Genomic DNA, 22,113 nt, shown 5'->3' with positions numbered 1-22,113 from the left:
TACTAACGGGTCTCAGACCTCCTCTGAGGCCCCCTTAGAGCTGAGGCATGGGGTGGCTGCACTAATCCTCCTGAGGCTAAGGTGTGGTTTGATGGTCTTGACTCACTCACACTCCCTACAAACATAGGACTTCTCCCCTGTGTGTGTCCTCTGGTGTCTGATGAGGACAGACTTCCGACTGAAGGTTCGCCCACACTCCCCACAAACATGGGGCTTCTCCCCTGTGTGTGTCCTCTGGTGTCTGATGAGAACAGACTTGTGACTGAAGCGTCGCCCACACTCCCCGCAAACATAGGGCTTCTCCCCTGTGTGTGTCCTCTGGTGTGTGATGAGGTTGAAGTTCTTACTGAAGCTTCGCCCACACTCCCCGCAAACATAGGGCTTCTCCCCTGTGTGTGTCCTCTCGTGTGAGATGAGATGAGCCTTCTGACTGAAGCTTCGCCCACACTCCCCGCAAACATAGGGCTTCTCCCCTGTGTGTGTCCTCTCGTGTGTGATGAGGACTGACTTCTGACTGAAGCTTCGCCCACACTCCCCGCAAACATAGCGCTTCTCCCCTGTGTGTGTCCTCTGGTGTCTGATGAAATCTGACTTCTGACTGAAGCTTCGCCCACACTCCCCACAAACATAGGGCTTCTCCCCTGTGTGTGTCCTCTCGTGTGTGCTGAGACTTGACCTGTCCTTGGAGCCTTGCCCACACTCTCCATGTGTGACTCTCATAATCCCCGAGAACCCTGCCCCCGTGAGTAATGTGCCTGTGTCCTCTGGATTCAGTTTCTGGCTTGTGCTGGGCTCGTCTTTCATTCTCTCATGCACCCCAGAACCCCCCATTTGTCCTCCGGTTGAGTAGGAAGAGGCCCTTGAAATCCTCTTCAGCCTTATGCTTTTCAACAACGGTTGGGGCCTGGCCTTGGTCTTGTGACCCTCAGGTTTGTCGCTCGGGCTGTGTGGATCTGAATATCGCTGATTTTGATTGCCTGGGCAGGGATCCTCTGGTTGGAGGAGGTCTCTTTCAGATGGTCTCAGGAGGGTCTGAGAGGGGTGACTGCGTTGGGTGTGTTGGCTGAGGAATTTCTGACTGGAGAAGGCGAGAGAGCAGGAGGCACATGGGTGGATCTTGGGCTTCGGTTCTGCTGAAAGAGGAAGCTTTTGGTCAGGTAGCTGGTTTGCCGTGGTCAGGCCTGCCTCACTAATTATCTAAGTGTTGACAGTGCACGATTTGTCTCCCATCAAGTGTGTCTTTACAGTCCACTTTTCCACTCCACTCTTATTCTCTACATCTACAGAAATGCAGGAAGTTGGTCTCAGGGGCCTTTTCTACATATCACCCAGATAGGGACCTTCCAGCATCATCAGAGGCAGCATCTCTCCTGATAGAGGTGGATCTGCAGGGACTTTCCTTGCGTGTAAGTATCTGAAAAGTCATGTCACAGTGGCCACAGGTATTTACCCTACTGAGGGATAAGACTTGATGACTTAGATGAAATCTCCTGAGAGGCTCCCTGTGAGGAGAAAGGTTCTATTAAGTTAGGGGCGCCTGTCCTGGAGTTCTCTGCATATGGGAGGCAGCACAGGGGGTGGTTACAGCAGGTGTGGGTAAATCTGACTTTGTGGCTCCTTGTTCAAAGAGCAGCCTTTGTGGCGATCTCTGCAGGAAGTGGGTTTGAGACTGGATGAGACCGAGCGGCCCAGGTTCCACTGGCTACAGGTCTGGCCCCTGCTGCCCAAACAGGTTCACAAATTGCTACTGTCTCAGTTTCCCATAAATCATAAAATACAGGCATATCCTTTCTCAAGCCTCACCAGTACTCATACCTCATTTATTACATTCAGACTTAATCCATTTAACGTGCACTAGGAAGCCCTATTTAAAAATACATCTCCAGCCAGACTCTTCACATCCTCACTCGAAAGCATCTTCAGCCAGCCCACTCTCCCCGCATGTCTGGCAATGAACTGACCTCTGAGGGGGCTCCCTGCTGATGTCTCGTCCCCAAAGTGAACCAAAGCATCGTCTTAGCACAGAGAACATGCTGCTTGCAGCTGAAAGCCGCGCGGTTGTTCTGTGTCACCCAGGAGGACCCCTGGGGCCTGCATGTGGACACAGGCCCTGAGGCTTCCGTGTCACATCCAGCCTCCTTCTCTCCCTCTGTGCTTCCTCCCGTGACCCCTGGCATGGTCTCTCTTCCCGGCCCTAGGTCTGAGGCACTGGCTGCTCCCCTGTCTGGAATCCTTACCCACGGGTGTTATCTGTGCACAGACCCTGCCCCACCGTCCTGCACCACACCCCACCCTCTGCTCACACTGACCCGAGGCAGGTTCCCTGCGCTGTTTTTCCTCAGAGCACCAGCCCCTGTCTTGTGTGAAGCCCCTGCTGCCCCAGGGCAGTGGTTCTGTCTGTTTCGGTGCGTGGAGCCCTGTCTGGCACAGAGTGTGAACTCAAATAACAACAAACTGGAACAGTAACTGAATGCACATCACTGTACATGTGTCATTTAAAAATGGGACGAAATGAGGAAGAAACAGGTAAAGGGCAGAGAGTTCGTAGGTGCTAGAAATGTTGCTTTTTGCTTCTCAGCCTTTCAGCAGAAGGTGATATTACACATTTTTTTGCATGAAATATTAAAAATTAGAACTAGCACTTTTAATATAAAAATTTTTCCTAACAATCATATGAAAAGAATCAAATTCTGAGGCATTTTAATTGCACTCTACTGACTTTACACTGGATTGTCCTCTGCTTCGAAATCGGACCACGGAGGCTCCCAGGATGGGGTGGGGTGCTGGAAGAGGGCTGACACTCACCTCTCCCGGCCGCGAGCTCACTCTTCCCCCTGCTGTCCCGCTTGATGCCAAGGTCCTGACCATACTCGTCCCCGTACCAGACCAGCAGCTCACAGCCCGGCCTGACCACCTGGCAGGTTCGGTAGAAGATCTGCCCGTGATACTGGAAGGCCACCAGGTTCTGCTCCTCGTCGTCCCGGGCACAGTTCACATACCTGGGGGCGAGGCCGGGAAGGGGAAAGAAACCTCAGGTGATGAGTGCCCTCCACTCTCCGACCATGCCCAGCTCCTTGCCTTCCGCCTCTGAGGCCGCCCCTCATGTGGACCTTCTGTTCACACCTTCGACCAGGCCACGTGAATTCCCATGCTTTTCTCTCCTTCCCTAATTAGCCATTTTCCGGAGCCCAGTTCCAGACTCATCTCCACCTGGACTGTCCGTGAGGCTGGTGACTTCCAGCTCCTCTAAACTCTGAATTAAGTTCTGTTTCATCCACAGGACTTGGTGCTCCTTGGCTAACACGCAGCCCTCAGCACTCACCCCAGCCTGCCTTCTCTCCCGAGGCTTTCTCCCATCTCCCCACGTGTATCCAGAGTCCTATTCGCTTCCCCACCCCCTCCCACAGAAACTTGGAGAGAGCTCTGATATAGCTTGAGACACGGAACAGTAATTGTTTGTTCACTGTTTGCCTGCCCTGATGAAAGGGAGGCCCTCAGAGAATGGCCCCACTCAGGGCCATCCTGCCTCCCATTCCTTCTGAGGCCTCAGGGCCCACTTCTCACTGGAACCAAGCCTGAAGAGTTTGTTGCCCACATAGAGTCAAGGTCTCCTGTATCAGGTTTTCCTGGCGCTGTGTAGTTACTCAAAGATAGAAAAAATAAGTTTACTGTTCCTAAAATCAATTGGCTAATGTCTGTTTGCAGTATGTTCTCCAAAATGACATGGGTTGTGTGATCTGCTTCAGTAATGACGTTCATTGTCTAAACTGAAACATAAAGTGTGTGGTAAGTGTCCATTAAGTGAGTTAAAGTGTCCCTGGTGAATCTAGACTCCTCAAGTTGTTTTCAAGTCCACCAGTTTTGTTCAGCATATAGACTTGTATCTTGACGGGACATGCCATATTTTTATTTCCTTCTTTCTAGTGTCTTTTGAAATGAAAGAGCATGATATGGAGGGAAAAGAGGAAGGAAGATGTGAAAGCTGTTGAGGGAGCCGGGTTGAGAAGGAAAGGGGCGTGGGATGGAGGGAGTCTCAATGTCTACACACTGGAGACTCACTGCACTCACCTCATCCAGTTGGCCCAAGACGTGTCCTTTCCATCCACATACTCATAGCAGTTCCTCCCTTTGGTGATCTGAGTGTCAGAGAAAGAGTTACAAGCTTCCCTCTTTCTTTTATTTGTTTTTTGGTAGGAAGATATAGAAGAGCTATTTCCTTCTGTAGTCATTGGTGCTTTTCAGCCTGCATGGATTCACTTGCCAGTCGGACCACACGGTAAGCCCCTTACTCATCATTCCAAGTCTGAGTCTCTTGGTTCATTGAAGGCAAGGGCTCCACAAGGGAGGAGTCACTTCTGTGTGTCTGTACACTGTGGTCCCACCTCTCCTCTGACCTTTAGATAGAAGTCCTGTGAGTGTGTACCACGGTGTTCCCACCTCTCCTCTGACATTTAGATAGAGGTCCTGAGTGTCTGTAAACTGTGGTCCCACCTCTCCTCTGACATTTAGATGGAGGTCCTGAGTGTCTGTACACTGTGGTCCCACCTCTCCTCTGACCTTTAGATAGAGGTCCTGAGTGTCTGTACACTGTGGTCCCACCTCTCCTCTGATCTTCAGATAGAGGTCCTGTGTGTTTCTACACTGTGGTCCCATCTCTCCTCTGATCTTTAGATAGAGGACCTGAGTGTCTGTACACTGTGGTCTCACCTCTCCTCTGATTTATAGATAGAGGTCCTGAGTGTCTGTGCACTCTGGTCTCCCTCTCATCTTTAGATAGAGGTCCTGAGTGTCTGTACACTGTGGTCCCACCTCACCTCTGATCTATAGATAGAGGTCCTGAGTGTCTGTACACTGTGGTCCCACCTCTCCTCTGATCTTTAGATAGAGGTCCTGAGTGTCTCTACACTGTGGTCCCACCTCTCCCCTGATCTTTAGATAGAGGTCCTCTATCTCTGTACACTGTGGTCCCACCTCTCCTCTGACCTTTAGATAGAGGTCCTGAGTGTCTGTACACTGTGGTCCCACCTCTCCTCTGATCTTCAGATAGAGGTCCTGTGTGTTTCTACACTGTGGTCCCATCTCTCCTCTGATCTTTAGATAGAGGACCTGAGTGTCTGTACACTGTGGTCTCACCTCTCCTCTGATTTATAGATAGAGGTCCTGAGTGTCTGTGCACTCTGGTCTCCCTCTCATCTTTAGATAGAGGTCCTGAGTGTCTGTACACTGTGGTCCCACCTCACCTCTGATCTATAGATAGAGGTCCTGAGTGTCTGTACACTGTGGTCCCACCTCTCCTCTGATCTTTAGATAGAGGTCCTGAGTGTCTCTACACTGTGGTCCCACCTCTCCCCTGATCTTTAGATAGAGGTCCTCTATCTCTGTACACTGTGGTCCCACCTCTCCTCTGACCTTTAGATAGAGGTCCTGAGTGTCTGTACACTGTGGTCCCACCTCTCCTCTGACCTTTAGATAGAGGTCCTGAGTGTCTGTACACTGTGGTCCCACCTCTCCTCTGACCTTTAGATAGAGGTCCTGAGTGTCTGTAGACTGTGGTCCCACCGCTCTGACCTCTGACCACTGTTACCTTTAGATAGAGGTCCTGAGTGTCTGTACACTGTGGTCCCACCTCTCCTCTGACCTTTAGAGGGAAGTCCTGTGTTCACGCCCAGGGCACACAGTACACAGGGCTGACTGTGTCATTGCCGACTGTCTTATCACCATCTGCGTCCTTGCATGTAGACATGAAGTACCCCCCACCACTCACAAGCGATTAGAGCCCAGAGGACACGGAAACGGGTGCTTCTCACCAGCCAGGCGTATCCACTCTTGGCGGCCTCTTCATCGTCTGTGATCTGGCCCTCGTAGGGGCCAAAGTGCAGGCCCAGCGGCAGATCGGACGCCTCGTTCCACACTCCAAGCCCAGCGTCAGGGATGCCCGACAGTCTGATGCTCAACCCAGGGGGCAGAGTGAGGGCTGAGCGGTTGGCATGCCCCTTTTCCACTGCACAGTCCTTTACAAAGGTTGGGGGCCCATGGGCAGCACAGCTGTCGATGAAGAAGTTCTGACACTCCTCACAATCTGGAGGTGAGAACAGGGATGAGAGGAGGTATAGTGATGTTGCTGGTCGTAACGACCTCCTCGAAAGAACTGGGGCACTCATGGTGTTAGGGGAAGCACACTGGTTGAGACCGCCCACCCTGGTCAGGCACCATAGTAACCATTTGCATGAGTTGTTTTATGACAGGAGATCCTGATAAGGAATACAGAACTAATAAGCCACCACCAACCGGAAGAGTTGGGAAAGATCAATAGGAGACACCGCATGTCTGTCCACTTCCCAGAATCCCTCTCGCTAGCATCCACCTTGGCGGAGGGATGCGTCAGCCACCAGGAAAGACTCTGAATTAAAATGATTCGCCAAAGACCACCCGGAAATTAATCCCATCACCATAAAACCTGAGACTGTGAGCCACGAGGCAGAGCAGTTCTCCTGGGTTCCCTTACCTCCTGCTCTCCGCCCAGGTGCCCTTTCCCAAGAAAATCTCTTGCTTTGTCAGCATGTGTCTCCTTGGACAATTCATTTCCGAGTGTTAGACAAGAGCCCAGTTTTGGGCCCTGGAAGGGGTCCCCCTTCTTGCAACAAATGGCGACTCTGGTGGGACTCTTCTTCGCTGAGACTGACATCCTGACCACTCGGGGTACTCAGGGGTCAGCTTGTCTGCCAATGGGCCAGACCCAGCGGCTGCAACTGGGACCTTTTTGTCCCTGGTCTTCTCCTGATGCGGACAACTGGCCAGAGTGCCCCGACTGGTAAGGAACAAGAGACTTTGTTGACCTCTCCCCTTCCCTCTCTCTTTCCTCTCCCTAGCCCTTCCTATCCTTCCCGTTTTTCTAGTCCCCTGGTCCTGGACGCAGGAATCTGGTTGAAGGGCCTCAGCTTGAGCTGAGGATTTGAGACCTATCACCTCCTCTTGGCAGAGAACTCGAATTTTCTGGTCTGGTTTCTGGTAGGGCCGGGTTCCAGTCCTCCCTTTTCTGGAAGCCCAGGGAAAAGTCCCGTAATGCCTGGGTGTCTGTAGGTGGCAGGAGACGTCTGTAAGGCCACCCCTTTTGTCCCCCTTTCCCGCCTCCTCCTCCTCCTTCTTTCAACCTGGCTTCCTTTCCTCCTTTTGAAATCTTTGAAGACATCTGAAGTTTTGTGTCTCTATGGAAGGTTTTCTGAGAGACTGTATTCTTGTATTTAAGGGAGTGTCTGATGAGGACTGCCAGGTTTATATGTGTGTGTTTTAACTCTGCTCTGTGTTGTGATTTGTGATGTCCATTTTGCTTTGTCTGGCCACCATTTAGACCTGCTGCCATTTTGTTAGAACTTGATTTTCTTTCCCTGTGCTTTGAGACCAGGGCTCTCAGGAACACTTATCTAGACCATCTCTAACCCCTGAGACTGAGAAAAAAAGGAAGAAAGCCTTTAAAAGTGTTATTTATTTCAACTTTTTTATAAACTAGTAAATTTTATATTGTAATATCTAATTCATGACCTAACTTAGAAAATGAAGCTAGATCTTGCACTGTGTCTGTCTAAATATGTTTTGGTATGTCTTTGTCTCTGGGTAATATTTTTTAGGTTAATTTGTAAATTAGCTCTATTTAATTGGCTTAAAAAAAGGTAAGTGCTTACAAATCAAATAATTCTAAATTAAACAATAAATTCCAGGTTTAGGTGAACTGGGAAATATTCAGTACTAAATACCTGATATTAATGTTTGTTTGTTGACCTATCTAATATAGACATGTCTTAGAGTAATTAATATCAAGTAGAATATTTTCATTGTACCTAGGTTTAATATAAGTTAAATATTATACCTCTTACAAGTTTGTCAACAAGGAAATTACCTTGAGTGAAAAAACTTCTAAAAAATGTAAATGAGGTATGAGTTTGTATATAAAATCTATTAAGAATAATTATTCTTTAAAAATATCTGTCTACAATAGTCTCCCCAGATTGGCGTAACTTGAATTTCTAAGAGTTGTGCTAAACTAAGTATTGGAAGTCTATTAAATAATTATGTCATTTCCAAATGAAATAAGATTTTGAAATATTTACTACTAAACACTGATTTCCTTTTACAGAAAAACTAAAGAGATTTGGGACTATAAATGAATAATGTTTGATGCCATCCTAAAATGTGTTAAGAAAGCAAGGGTTTTAGAAATTATCACTGGTATTTATGCTCACCAATCTATAAAATGCTAATATAAAAGTTAGCTCTTGGTTGCTAAAGGAAAGCAGGAAGTGTGCTTTCAGTAAAAAAGTATGAAAAAATACTAAAAAGAGTTATGCATGATCAGGATTTTCTAAAATTGGATTACAATTAGTTAGATAAATGGATTTTGTTAGGAATGACAGGGTCATAAGAAAACTGGTTAGAGCCACTTAGGTCCAAGATGGCGGAGCTGACTTTCACTAGACCTTGAGCCTTGGTATTTGCGCCCATTGTGACATATCAACAAGCTAAATGATACACCCATCAACACTGACTAAATCTGACCAAATGTTCTAAAGGCTTTTAATTGATCTTTTCAATAAAACTTCCTAAATCGAATTTTTTTGAAGTTCCTTTGACCTCTAGCTAACTTTGGGGTGCTTCAGAGGGCCCCTGAAACATCCCAAAGAGAGATATTAAACTGTGTTTATTTGGTTGGTTAAATTACATGAAAAAGATCATCAAATGAGTAATAAATCTGCTCATGTTATAATGTATGATAAAATTACTAATACAGATATCCTAGAAATTATATGGAGTTCTTAACATTTTGATATGTCTTGGTGTTCTAATTAGAAACCTGACGACTTCACAAAAGTTAACAAAGGACTGAATGAACCAGCGAATATGCTTATAACTTATGGTTTCTATCTAAAAAAATTACAGGTTTGAATCTTGTGTTTTCCGGGAGTAAGGAAAACCTTCCTCTCAAACTAATTATGAAAATAATTTGGTAAAATTATACGTTATGAACAAAATAATTATATTTTCTCTCTATCTGACTCCTCCAGAAATTTGAAACTCTTAGGTTTCCAGTAAGTTTATCAAATGAGCTAGGAAGGTTATCTCACTAACAGGTAGAAAAATCTCAAGGAATTTTTGAGACCTTAAAAAGGGAAGAGTTCACCTAGATTTGTTAGACAAAATCTGTGATAAGCCTTTGGTGTGAGTTTCCCAGCCCTGTTTTATAGTAAAAGTTCAGTCTGAGATTCTATAAATGTTTCAGCAAAACAAAAAGTCTATAAACAATTATGGTTATATAAATCATTAGACCAAAATTAGTGAGAACAGACCTGTTTTGCAAACAAACTAGCCTTAATTTGGTTATATTTGATAAAAATGAGGATAACTTCAGGAAAAAAAAAAGATATTTCAAAAAATGTTAAATCTCAGTTAATGGAGGTCTGCATGTAGTAAGACTCATTTCTTAGATAGTTCTTTGCTGTTCTGTGATATTAATGTAAAATTTAATTGAATTCTTAAAGAACACCCTAAGTTTGTTTCTGAAGCTTATCTCAGTAATCTATCTTTGGATGAAGATCAGATGCCTCATGACCTGCAACCAGGACTAGAAAAAGACATAATTTAGGAGACTGTCTCCAACCTGGATAGAAGGGCTTTTTATCAGGTACTCTTAACTAGCTCATGCACAATGAAACTGAAGGAAAATTAACTCTTAGATTAATTCCCACTTCCAAAGGCCCCTACACTGGTTTGGTCTATAGAAAAGACAGCCGACCTGATCTCACCTTCAAATGATGCTCAAACAGGAAAAACTACACTACACCAGGATGAAAAGACAACTACATCAGAGGTAGGCAGCTTGCCCAAGATGCTGGATCTGCTTTGTACGATCATTTATAATGTTTTCTTGACTTCTTAGACCTTTGCATATAAATCAAATGCTTTTCTTTCATAGGCCTGATCCTATGCTAGTTTTAAAAATCAATCCAATTGTTGGGTTTGTGGCCAATTACCTGTATCTAATTCTGGGTTACCTTGGTAAATTTCTCTACTATAAGACTCTAACTGGTTGGCCCTGTAAAAATTTAGTTTAAAAAAAAATTATAGTCCTATTCAGGTCACTGTGATGCTACTAGACGGGATCCCCTCACTGGGCCAATTAATAATGCCTGCTCTGACTCTGGCCATAAATTTGAGCTTTTTTCTATTACTCAGGCTTAATCAGAGCAACAAGAAAAGTTTCAGCAAAAAAAAAAAAAAATCTCCCACAATTATGAGAAGGATTTATATAGATAACACCATGCTATGGTAATTTAGGTTTAAAGTCTCCTCTGTGTTGGAAACAATTAAATCATGCTAAGGATAATCAGTCTAGTAACACTAAAAAACTGGGCTATGTGCCTTATAGACGGTGGTGCCAATGTATAATTTCCCTGAAAGATAAAGATTTGTACAGAGTAGACTAAGTCAGATGACCTGAGTTATACTGGGCTATGTGCCTTATAGATGGTGGTGCCAATGGATAATTTCCGTGCAAGATAAAGATTCGTGCAGAGTAGACTAAGTCAGACGACCTGGGATATACTGGGCTACATCTAATGGAAGCTCTTAAGTCTTACTTGTGACTTTACTAATACTGCTGGCTATGCTCTTTGTATTTCACCTGTTTTACAAAACTGCTGTTTCTTACACTGCCAAATGTGTGACTTAGGCCTCTGATAAAATAATATATAGTTCCCTATGAGATCAATGATGATAACAGTGCAACTCTAGATATGAAAAAAAGCAACAAGAGGGAATGTCTTCCTGGACCAAGAGGCTAGTAAGACAGGTGGTCCAGAGAATTTTGGATACTGTTTAATGGCCTAGTCCAGTAACAGCACATTGAGTGGCCTATCAACAAAATCTTTGCCAAATCTGAAAATGGACATTCTCAGCACCATGGGATAAAATGGTCATGAAATGCCCCCCTCAAAATCATGGTCAAGTTTATGAGCAAAAAGGGGCTCTGCCAACTTAAGATTGACACTTGCCATCTACATCTACAGAGATTAAATCATGGCCTGTGCAACTGCTGACTTTCAACAGCCCTGAAAGGAGGTCAGGGTGAAAATCAGGAATGAGGCACTCGGTGCTCTGAAAAAAACTGGCAGAACAGGCCTTCAGATAGTTAGATCTTTTCAAGAGATTTTATGAGTCCCAATTCTTGCATCTTCTCATACCTAGAGAAACACTGACGTCAGTAATGGTGCCATCTGCTTTGGCTATTAAGGAAAATTTTACAACTAAAAGTCAAAATAGAGTACTCAGCTATGGTTCAGACATCCTGGAAAATAACCAGGTGTTACTATGGGTGTAATTTCAGATTAGACGTTATATTGCTAAACACTTGAGTTTTCTGAGTCATGTCAGGCTTAGATGCCACCATTCTCAAAACAATGTCTGCTGGATGCTAATAACTTCTACATTACTTTTTATAAAACTAGACAACTGGCCACCTGGCTAAAAGTCTCCCTGAAGTGCCAGGACTAGACTGGGTTTCAGGCCTATTCTTAAAAAAAAGAGATTTATTTTGTCTATTAAAATTCCAGTTATCCCTCCTCCAGCTACTACTAATTGGGTCTGTTACAACAAACTGGCAGACCAAAAGATTGAGATTTTAATCATACAAGGCTCAGATCTAGGACTTAGAACTCAGGAATACTTCCAGTTCAGTGTCTCTTCTCCAAGCTGAGGCGGTCCTATGCCCCATTTTGACAAAAACTTATCACAGTCATAGTTGCCCTGTTCCCTAAATTAAAACTGAGCAGGACTCTGTGGGTGGCGACTCTGGAGTACAGATCTGCTGTGTGTTCTCCATTTCTTATCTGTAAGATATAGGCTTCATTCAGCCTCCTTGACCTTCCCTGAGTTCCAAAGGGTGGATTCAAACGACTGCAAATCAGGGAAGGGAGAGAATACCGAAACAGGAGAAACAATCAAATGGTGGTACAGCCTTGAGACAGGGTCCTGGTTCCTACTCAAAGAAATACGCATAACAATGTCTTTTGAGTTCTTCTACAGAGCTGGAGCCGCCACCCAGGGGAAGATGGTAACTTCAGACTAAACACAAGATTCCTGGAGCACAGCTCTGTTCCTTCACCACCAGCCAAGCAAAAAAAAAAAAAAAAAAGTCACAAACCCAGCAGCCCTCACTCCAAATGTTGCCTCCTATTTCTGGGGACCAGTGATGACCATCCTGTGAGGTCTCCTGTTTGGCCCCTGTCTATTTCATCTCTGAGAGGCGCCAACAGTTTCAAACTAAATTGCTGTTATTACAAGAGTAAAAGCTGGTTTCAGATATAGAACACCCCAACTTAGATCAGGTAGAGAGAGACTTCTGCTCTGCTAGGCAGGCCTATGCCCAGGCACAGCAGGAAAAATTTACAGAAGAAAGAGACCTGCGCCCCAATTCCCAAGAAGCATCTTGAGTATAAAGTCTCTCGGGGGGAAGTTGTTAGGGGAAGCACACTGATTGAAACTGCCCACCCTGGCCAGGCACCATAGTAACCATTTGCATGAGTTGTTTTATGACAGGAGATCCTGATAAGGAATACAGAACTAATAAGCCACCACCAACCGGAAGAGTTCGGGAAAGGTCAAAAGGAGACACCCCATGTCTGTCCACTTCCCAGAATCCCTCTCGCTAGCATCCATCCTGGCTGAGAGATTCATGCACCACCAGGAAAGACTCTGAATTAAAATGATTCACCAAAGACCACCCGGAAAATAATCCCATCACCATAAAACCTGAGACTGTGAGCCACAAGGCAGAGCAGTTCTCCTGGGTTCTGTTACCTACTGCTCTCCGCCCAGGTGCCCTTTCCCAAGAAAATCTCTTGCTTTGTCAGCATGTGTCTCCTTGGACAATTCATTTCCGAGTGTTAGACAAGAGCCCAGTTTCAGGCCCTGGAAGGGGTCCCCCTTCCTACAACAATGGCATTTGGCCTCGATCCTGCACCCCAAGTCATAGAGGAAGGGGATGGCCGGGGGACCAGATGGTGAGGTGAGGTTAGTGGACCAAGGCCTCGTAGCCCCTTCTCCGTGAGTGGGCCAGTGGGGTCACTCACAGAGGTAGTCGTCATCCTGGGGCTCGCTGACCTCTTGGTACACGTGGCCCTTTCTTTCCCGTAGACTGTACCTCCTCACTCCAGTCTCCTTTCTTCTGAGTTCTAAGATGGAGAACAGAAGCTAAGCAAGGCTGATGGGGTCTGGGGAGTTCGTCCCTGTTTTATCAGAAAGTGTGAGTTCTCCTACCTGTCCATCTATACACTTTGTTAAAACTTTCTTACATGTATTTTTCAAACTTTTACTTTTGTAATTTTATGTTTTCATGTTACATTATTTATTTCTTGGCCACACTGCATGGCTTGTGGGATCTTAGTTCCCCGACCAGGAATGGAACCCACACCTCCTGCAGTGGAAGTGTGGAGCCTTAACCACTTCACCCCCAAGAAGTCCCTCCTCTATACTTTCTTTCTTCTCCCTTTAACTACAGGTTCAGGAGACTGAGGCTCCACTGACCACAGATGCCCAGTTCAGTGATAGCATCCTGCACTTCCCGTTAGTAGGTTTAACTTCCAAACCTTCCTACTTAGGAAATAGTTCACCGACACTTCTACTCAGAAAACATATGTTAAGGGCACATGACATGTAAGAGCACATGAGCAGAGATCTGGACATAAACACTAACAAAGCTCGGTTCCTATCATCACAGCTGGATTTATTGAACTACTTGTAGGTGTCAGACTTTTGCATTTAATGTAAGACTTTCAAGCATCGTATGAGTTATGTATCCGTATCTTCACTTTCCAGATAGCAATCGGGACCTCAGAAAGTGTATAAGATTTTCCCAAGGCCTCAGTGCTAACTTCATGTCTCAGATCAGTCCAGCTTAAACCCATGCCTACCCAAAGTCCGTGCCACACACCTAGGCCATAAATATTAGTTTTTCTACAGGGATTAGAGGAACTAATTAGAGGAACTCCCCCAAATTTCTCTTACCGACTTTTTGTCTGGGGTGCTGTCCAGGGGTCCTTGCTTTTCTGTGATGGGGCACTGGTTTCTGAGCCTGCTTGGAGCCACTTGTCTTCAGCGATTTTGCTGCTCCCGGCAATTCCTTCAAACTAGATTCCTTACTTAATGGTGCCCTGGACATTCTCTTCCATGTGAGTAAGAGACAACATGCAGTTCTTTAGTTCTTTAGGACTTTATGAAGTGTTTTCACATGCATGATTTTAGTTAATACTTTGACAATTCTTAGAAATACCTGATTTGGAGGGGGGTGGGTCTGAACACTGGAGTGTAACAAAAGGACCTAGGTGGATAGTGAATCAAAACTAGAATTCATATCTTAAGGTTCTTCCCCTTTAACTTTCTGCATAAAAGTGAGAGCAAGGGAGGAAGAATAGCTGGAGGTCAGGGAAAGAAGAGGGTAAGAGCTCGTAGAGAGAATCGGGGGTGTTCTATTAATTAGTGGCCCTTTGATGGATGAGGAAGTATGGAAAATTACAGAGGGGACAAAACACATCTGGAAAATAAGGTGACAAAGCAGTGAGATTGAGAAGAGAAAAGACGATCGGCAGAAACACATTTAGACAATAAAGAAAATGAGATGAAAGTTGCAGGTTGCCATGTCCTAGAGACAATGTTTGGAATTAAAGTAGCTGGTCTCATCAGTTCTCCTTGAACAAGGCTGTGTGACTAGCTGGTTCTACTCAGTTTCCTGATCCATTCATTGGTATACAGGCTAATTCTTAATATTATAGTGGACATGAAATTTAATAACCTTCACCAAATTGTTGTGTCAGCTATTTAATACAGTAAGAACGTGAGCGTACATCCCTGGTATCAATTTATTCCCTAAACTGCATCTATAATTGAAGTCTAGCTCACAGATACTATCTTCAGCATTCTTTGACCTTTCTACTCCTAGATGAATGCTTAAATGTGGAGTCACTCATTCACAAAACATTCAGGGGGCCCTCAGGGGCTTTGAGCTGGGCCTGGATTTCTGAGAATGAATGGGTGTGCGCTAGGCTCCCAAAGCTCACAACACAGGGGCAGGCTGAACACATGATTCCAAACAGGAGAGTCGCCTATTAGAGCTCAGAGGGGGAGCTGTTACTCCTCCTGCCAGAATGAGCATTTGAAATGATGCCCAGATGATGAGTTTCTACTCAAAAGTGGGTAATCTATGTGAAGTCCTTCTGTTATTTTCTTATTTGTTGCTTTTCAGTCATAAACCTGAGGCTTCTCAGGGTTGCGAGTTCCTTCCTCTTATTGGAGTGGGAGGCTCTGAGGTAGGGATCCTGTCTCCTTCTTCATCTTGGACTGTCCACTCTACAAACTGCCCAGCATGGCCTTAAGCTTCCGTTAGTCATATGTCTTAGCATATCCCTCCCTAGCACAGCACAAAAGAACTGAGGTTGAAAACATCTCTCAGATGAATGATATAAAGATGTATGAATAAGCTTCATAGAACCATGGAAGTTTTAACCAGTTTGTAAGGGGCTTAGAGAACGTGCATTTCTTTAGATTGCACTACCAGTGGTACTGTGATCTCAGACATATAATCAAAGGTTTTTTACCTCATTTTTTGGGATCTATAATGGTGATAGCTATATACCTACTTATAGGTACTGTAGGATTGATTTAAGGTTTAGGTAAGTTTATTCACATAAAATGCTTAAAGTCTGAAACAGTATGAAAATTGTGTAACAACAGAACCGCCTACTACTGCTGTTGTTCTTACTAACTGTAAAGGTGGTGATGGTATCAGACAGTGTGCTAAAGATCCAGGGCAGGAAGGCAGCCGTCTCCATGATCTCTGTGTTTTCTCCTATTTTCACCTGTGACTGGATCCATGAGGAGGACATTTTGGCAACAGGATTTGGGAAATACTCACCTTCTGGTGTTTACTGTGGTCCACTCTGAAGGCCATCAAAGAAGGTTTACCTAAAAAATGGTGAGAATCAGTGTTTTGGTTGGTAAATATTTCCAAACTCTGGGTATTCTAACTAAGGAGACATAATTCTAAGCCAGAGAGTGACAAAGACAATGATTTGCAAAGGAGGAATGGAAGATGATTTCTGTATCATCAACTTCTATGCTTCCACTGGGAGCATTACATAATTTTCTTAAAATTAAAAAAAAAAAAATGAAACTTCATCTGTGCCTCATCTGATGTTCATAAAGTAATAAATTGGTAGACTTTTATGACAAAACTACTCATCAATGTAGAAATACGAGGAAGTGACTGCAATATAATAAAGGTCATATATTGAAAGTCTACCTCTAACATCCTAGTCATCAGTGAAAAGCTGAAAACTTCTATGATCAAGAAAAAAAGGCAAGGATGCCTGATATCTACATTTCTGTTCACCATAATATTAGAACTCCTAGCCAGGGCTGTAGGTTAGAAATGGAAACAAAAGGCTTCCATTTGGAAAGAAAGAAGTAAAATTATGTCTGTTCACAGGGGCATGGTTTTATGTGCAGAAATATCTTTAAATCCACACAGACAAAAATCCTGCACAGAAAGTTGCACGGTACAAAATCAACATTCAAATATCTTTCCATGCATGAGGAATGACCATTCCAGAAAGGAAAGTAAGAAAACAATCCTATTTATTTTTTATTTTTTTAAAGCTATACTGAACAGCTAAATTAAAAAACAATATATTTATTTTTATTTATTTGTTTGTGCCAGGTCTTTGTTGTGGCATGTGGGATCTAATTCCCTGACTAGGGACTGAACCCATGTTCTCTGCATTGGGAGTGTGGAGTCTTAGCCACTGGACAAATAATCTTATTTATAATAGCATTGAAAAGAATGAAGTAATTAGGAGTAAACTTAAGGAGATGAAAGACTTATATGTTGAAAACTACAAAATATTGCTGAAAGGAATCTGACATAAATAAATAGATAGGTGTATCATGTTTATGGATTTGGAGGCTTAATATTATTAAGCTGTTCATACTACCCAAAGCAATTTAAAGATTCAATGCAATTCCTATTAAAATCCCAATGGAATTTTTTTCAGATATAGAAAATTCATCCAACAGTTAACACGGAATCTCAGAGCACCCCAAATAGGCAAAGCAATCTTAGAAAGAACAGCAAAGCTGGAGGCCTCTGATTTTAGAACATACTACAAAGGTACAGGAACCAAAAGAGTGTAGATTTGGCAAAAAATGTATCCTTAGTCCCTCAGTCTTCTCGACTTTTTGTGACCTTTTGGACTGTAGCCCACCAGGCTCCTCTGTCCAGGGGATTTCTCAGGCAAGAACACTGGACAGGGTTGCCATTTCCTTCTCCAGGGGATCTTCTTAACCCATGGAGTGAACCCACATCTCCTGTGTCTCCTGCACTGAAGGCAGATTCTGCACCTGCTGAGCCATTGAGGAAGCTGGCTGGCATAAAGACAGATATGTCAATCAATGGAACAGAATAGACAGGCAGAAATAAACTCTTGGATACATGGTCTAATGATCTTCATCTAGGGTGTCAAGATAATGGGGAAAGTTTAATCCCTGTAATGAATGGTGCTGGGGAAACAAAATAACCATGTGCAAAATAATGAACATCTTACATCTTGAAGAAAAATCAATTCAGAATGGATTAAAGACCTAAATGCAAGACTTGATAAGACTCTTAGAAGAAAACAAGGGTGAAGCTTCAGGACACTGAAACAGCAATGATTTCTTAGATATGGTACCAAGTGCACAAGTATTAGTACCAAAGTAAAAATAGACAAATGAGATGAATCTTAGTTTTAAGATTTTAAACCTCTGTGCAGCAAAGGACACTGAACAGAGTTGAAAAGGCCACCTACAGGATGGTAGAAAATATTTGTAAAATATGCATCTGATAAGGGGTTACTAAGCATACACCAGTGTGAAGCTACCTACAAGCCAGGAAGAGACCCTGATTGACCATAATGGCACCTGGATATCAAATTTCCACACTCCAGCATCGTAAGAAAACAAATTTCTGTGGTTTAAGGAATGCAGTCTGCTTTGTTATGGCAGTCTGGGCTGAATAACAGTGAGAAAAGGAATTGAATAGACATTTCTCCAGAGAAAATACACAAATGGCCAACAAACATATGAAAAGATGCTCAATATTACTAATCAATAGGGAAATACAAACTGAAACCTTCTGCGATGGGCAATATGTCTAAGAAGACAATAGCAAGCTTGGTAAGGATATGGAGAAATTGGAACACTTATACACTATTGTTGGCAATGTAAAATGTTGCAAGCTTTCTAGAAAACAGTATGGAGTTTCCACAGAAAGTTAGAACTGCTGTATGATCTAGCACTCCCACTCAAAAGTGTATTTCCATAAAAATTGAAAGCAAGTTATTGAATAAATAGTGGGCACATGTATGGTCATTGCCGCATTATTCCCAATGGGCAAGATGTGTAAGCAACCTAAATGTTCATTGGTGGATAAAAGATAAAGATTATATATAAGATATATATTATAGCTCTTATATCCACATGCACACAACGGAATGTTTTGAAGCCTTAAAAAAGAATTCTGTCATATGCTACATCATGGATGGGCCTTGATGATATTTTACTAAGTGACATGAACCAATCAACAAAGAGAAATATTGCCCGATTGGACTTCTATGAGGTATCTAAATTAATCAAATCCATGGAAACAGAAAATAAAATCGTGGTTGCCAAGGGCTGTGAGGAGGAACGGTTGGAGAATTGTTACTCAGTGGATTAGGGCTTCAGTTATGCAAGATGTAACATTTCCACAGATTTGTTGTACATCAATGTGTATATATATCCCCGGTGGCTCAGAGGTAAAAAATCCACCTGTAATGCAGGAGATGCAACAGATATAGGCCCAGTTCCTGGGTTGGGAAGATCACCTGGAACAGGAGATGGCAACCCACTCCAGGATTCTTGCCTAGAGAATCCCACGGAGAGAGGAGCCTGGTGGGCTACAGTCTATGGGTACACAGAGTCAGACATGACTGAGCGATTAACACTGTGGCCACTAACCCTAACGTGTACATAGTTAGCAACAGTGTGCCATACACTCAGAAATTGTTAAAAAGGTAAATAAAGACGTGCAGGCGTATGGTGAACCGAGGCGTATGTATTCCTTATGAAGAATCTCTCCTTATGTCAAAACCTTTGCAGACAACCAAATGTTTGTTTTCATGTCCCTTTCACTAGTTTTAATAACCTAATGGAACAGAGGGACTTCCCTGGTGCACAGTGGATGAGAATCTGCCTGCCAATGCAGAGGACACAGGTTCGATGGCTGGTCCAGGAAGATTCCACTTTGTGCAGGGCAGCTAAGCCTGTGTGTCACAAACTACAGAGCCTGCATGTACTCTGCAACGAGAAGACACCGCAACCAGAGAAAGCCCATGGACAGCAATGAAGACCCAGTGCAGCCAAAACTAAATAAATAATTTTTAAAAATCTGGGAGAACAGAAATCCATAGATGGAGAATCATAGAACTATCTAAATTGTTTTCTCCAGTCTAGGCAGATTAACTCTTCTAAACTCTTTGAGCAGCAGAAGAGGAAGTGAGCTGCTCACTTCTATTTTATAAGTGTACTTCATTTTATTTACCTGGTGCCCTCTCTGGTCAGTGAAATGTGGGAAAGATCATGGAGAATAAATAGTTCTCTCAAACACTTAACCAGAATCAAAATAAAGAATTAGTTTAACCTTAGGGTAAGAAGATCATGGGTTTTGTTTTATATACATAACATAAATAATTTATCTTGACATAATATGTTAATTATTTCCTCTTTGAAGAGATTTAATCCAATAACCAATGAGATTAGTATTAAATCTGTTTGGTGAATTTATTTCTAAGCTTTCTTTAACTGCCTCTCACTAAGAATGTTTAGCAAAAATAATTCTTTGTTAAAAGAATGATAAATTTTAACCGTAAAATTTTTGAGAATTACACAGGAAAACCTATACATTCATCTTCATTCAGGCTAATGTCAATATTCAGCCACAACCACTTCGGAGTGCTGAAAATTATGTCTTCCTTACTACTGGCTGAGATGTAGTTGAGACCTAAGCCCAGGCTGGTTTCAGGAAGACACCTCCACATCCTCCTGGCCTCTCACCTTGCTGCCTTGGTGTCCATTCTTCATCAGAATCCTCAGTGTCATCTACCTGGGGTTTGACGACCTGCCTGCGGTGATGCATGAAATCCGGTCGAGTGGCTCTGAAACCTGGAAAGAAGCAAAATATTTGTTCTAAGAAAGAGAAACAAAGCATAGAAGCAATGGGAAGTGTCACAAAGTCAAGGAAATCTGTAGGATGGGCTGGGAGAATCTAGAATAAGGCAAGAGGTGAGCTCTGCCCTGCAGGGTCAACCTCCCTTTGGTACAAAACTCTAAACATTTCCTTAGTCTCCACACAAAAGGGAACTGTGAGCAGATGAAGCCACCTAAGAGCAGGCCAAGTGAACACTGAGGGTGAAGATCTGTTTCATGTTTCCCAAGCTCACAGGCACCCAGCATTTCCTGATACCTATAGCCATCAGCGCTTCGTAGTTTCTTTTCATATTCCTATATCGGATTTTTTCCCATTCTCCCATCTCTTCCCATTGTTCCTTGGAGAAGTATACGGAGATGTCTTTGAAAGCATCTTTGGCCTAAGGAAAATAATAGATTTCATCAGTGATTTACTAATCTAAGTCAGACCTTAGAGCTGGGCCTTCTCCTCCACCTTTTGTGCAGGGAGTAGCCTGAAGCTACTGGATGGTCTGTGTGAGACAGGGATGAAGACTTTCCTTCCCGACTGTGTCCTGCTTAACTGAACAAATGTTGAGCATTTTCCTAGCTCTCCATGGACACAGAGCAGTTGACGAAGCTAGTGTCCTGTTTTGTCCCACTCCACCCCACCATCTCAGACAGGACCAGGTACCCATCCTGTGTACAGTCACAGGGAAGTTCACTCAGCTGGCCAGGCAAGCAGTCTGTGGTGCTTCAGGGACCAGCGCCAGGTCCTTCCTATAGAGCTGGCTTAGAGCCCAGCTTTGCTGCCTCCACCTCTCACCGTGGGCTTCCACTCTGTTCTCCCGGGATCTCCCTCAGTGCTCTCCTCTGGAGACCTGTTCGGCCTCATGGCCATTGGAGTGCTCAAGGCCAAGGTGCCTGTGGAAGAAGAAGGTGATGAGAGAGCCCAGACCAGTGTCCAGAGCCTGGTCTGTCTTCCTTGGGTGGAGTGTCCAGGGCAGGAAGGTGAGGGGAAAGTCGGGGTGAGGGTATTGGTGGGATGGATGGATCCTGACTAAATATGACAGATCAGCCTAATGTGAACTAGATTTGGTTTCTTTGGTTGCCTACAAATCAGCCCCTCTGAGGGAAGGCACTGGGAGGAATGTGTCTGTGGGAGACGGAGGGATTTTTAATGAGACCCGGAAACCCCTAACTGCTGGACTGGGGTCAGGCTGAAATCAGGGCTCTGTTCCAGTGCAGCAGAGGGAATGTTTCTCCAAGAAGGGTTTTGAGGATCTCCTCCTGCGGACTCAGAAAAATCTGGGCATAACTTAGGTTCTACATCTAAGGGACAAGTCGCTCGGCTTGAGGAGATCTGGGTCCCACAGGCTGAAGTAACTGGGGTCCTCAGACAGAGGGGACTGGGGATCTTTTGTCTGATGTAGAATGTGCAGGGTGAGAAAATTTGGGATCTGTGAGGCAGAGGAAATTGGGGGTTTCTTTTTACGGGACTTTAAGTCTCTGACAGGCAGGACAGTTATGGTCTTGAGGAGAAGAGTTTTAAGAGATCCCAGGCGGAGGGATTCAGGGTTTCCGAGGGTGAGGAAATTTGGTCTCTCTGAGGGTGGTATTTTTACGGTGCCTCAGGCTGAGGGGAACTGGGCTTAATCTAGGTATTTGAGGGTCGCAGCATAGGGGATTCGCAGTTTCTCTGGGTGGAAGGGACTTGTAATCCCTGAAGCTGACGAGACCCAAGCCCCCTTCTGATTAGGACTCAGGTTACTCAAAGTTGACAGGATTTCGGGCCTCCCACCCTGGAATTGGAAGCCATCAGGCTAAGGGTTT

General features: G+C 44.1%; 1 protein-coding gene across 1 annotated transcript; it reads right to left on the bottom strand.

The window, feature by feature from the left end:
• Positions 1-102: 102 nt before the first annotated feature.
• Positions 103-21,175, bottom strand: LOC122448960 (histone-lysine N-methyltransferase PRDM9-like). The gene is made up of 10 exons (XM_043480612.1): positions 21,100-21,175; positions 20,579-20,695; positions 20,170-20,277; positions 15,956-16,005; positions 14,053-14,209; positions 13,119-13,220; positions 5,808-6,079; positions 4,069-4,136; positions 2,806-2,999; positions 103-1,130 (listed from the first exon to the last, which is right to left on the bottom strand). Exons 1-10 carry the CDS (start codon positions 21,173-21,175, stop codon positions 103-105), a joined length of 2,172 nt encoding a protein of 723 aa, XP_043336547.1.
• Between the last annotated feature and the right edge of the window lie 938 nt (positions 21,176-22,113).

The sequence above is a fragment of the Cervus canadensis genome, chromosome 10 (assembly GCF_019320065.1).
Source record: "Cervus canadensis isolate Bull #8, Minnesota chromosome 10, ASM1932006v1, whole genome shotgun sequence".
In the NCBI taxonomy this organism is placed as follows: Eukaryota; Metazoa; Chordata; class Mammalia; order Artiodactyla; family Cervidae; genus Cervus; species Cervus canadensis.
The sequence above is the reverse complement of the archived record's forward strand: the minus strand, read 5'-3'. Positions and strand labels throughout refer to the sequence as shown.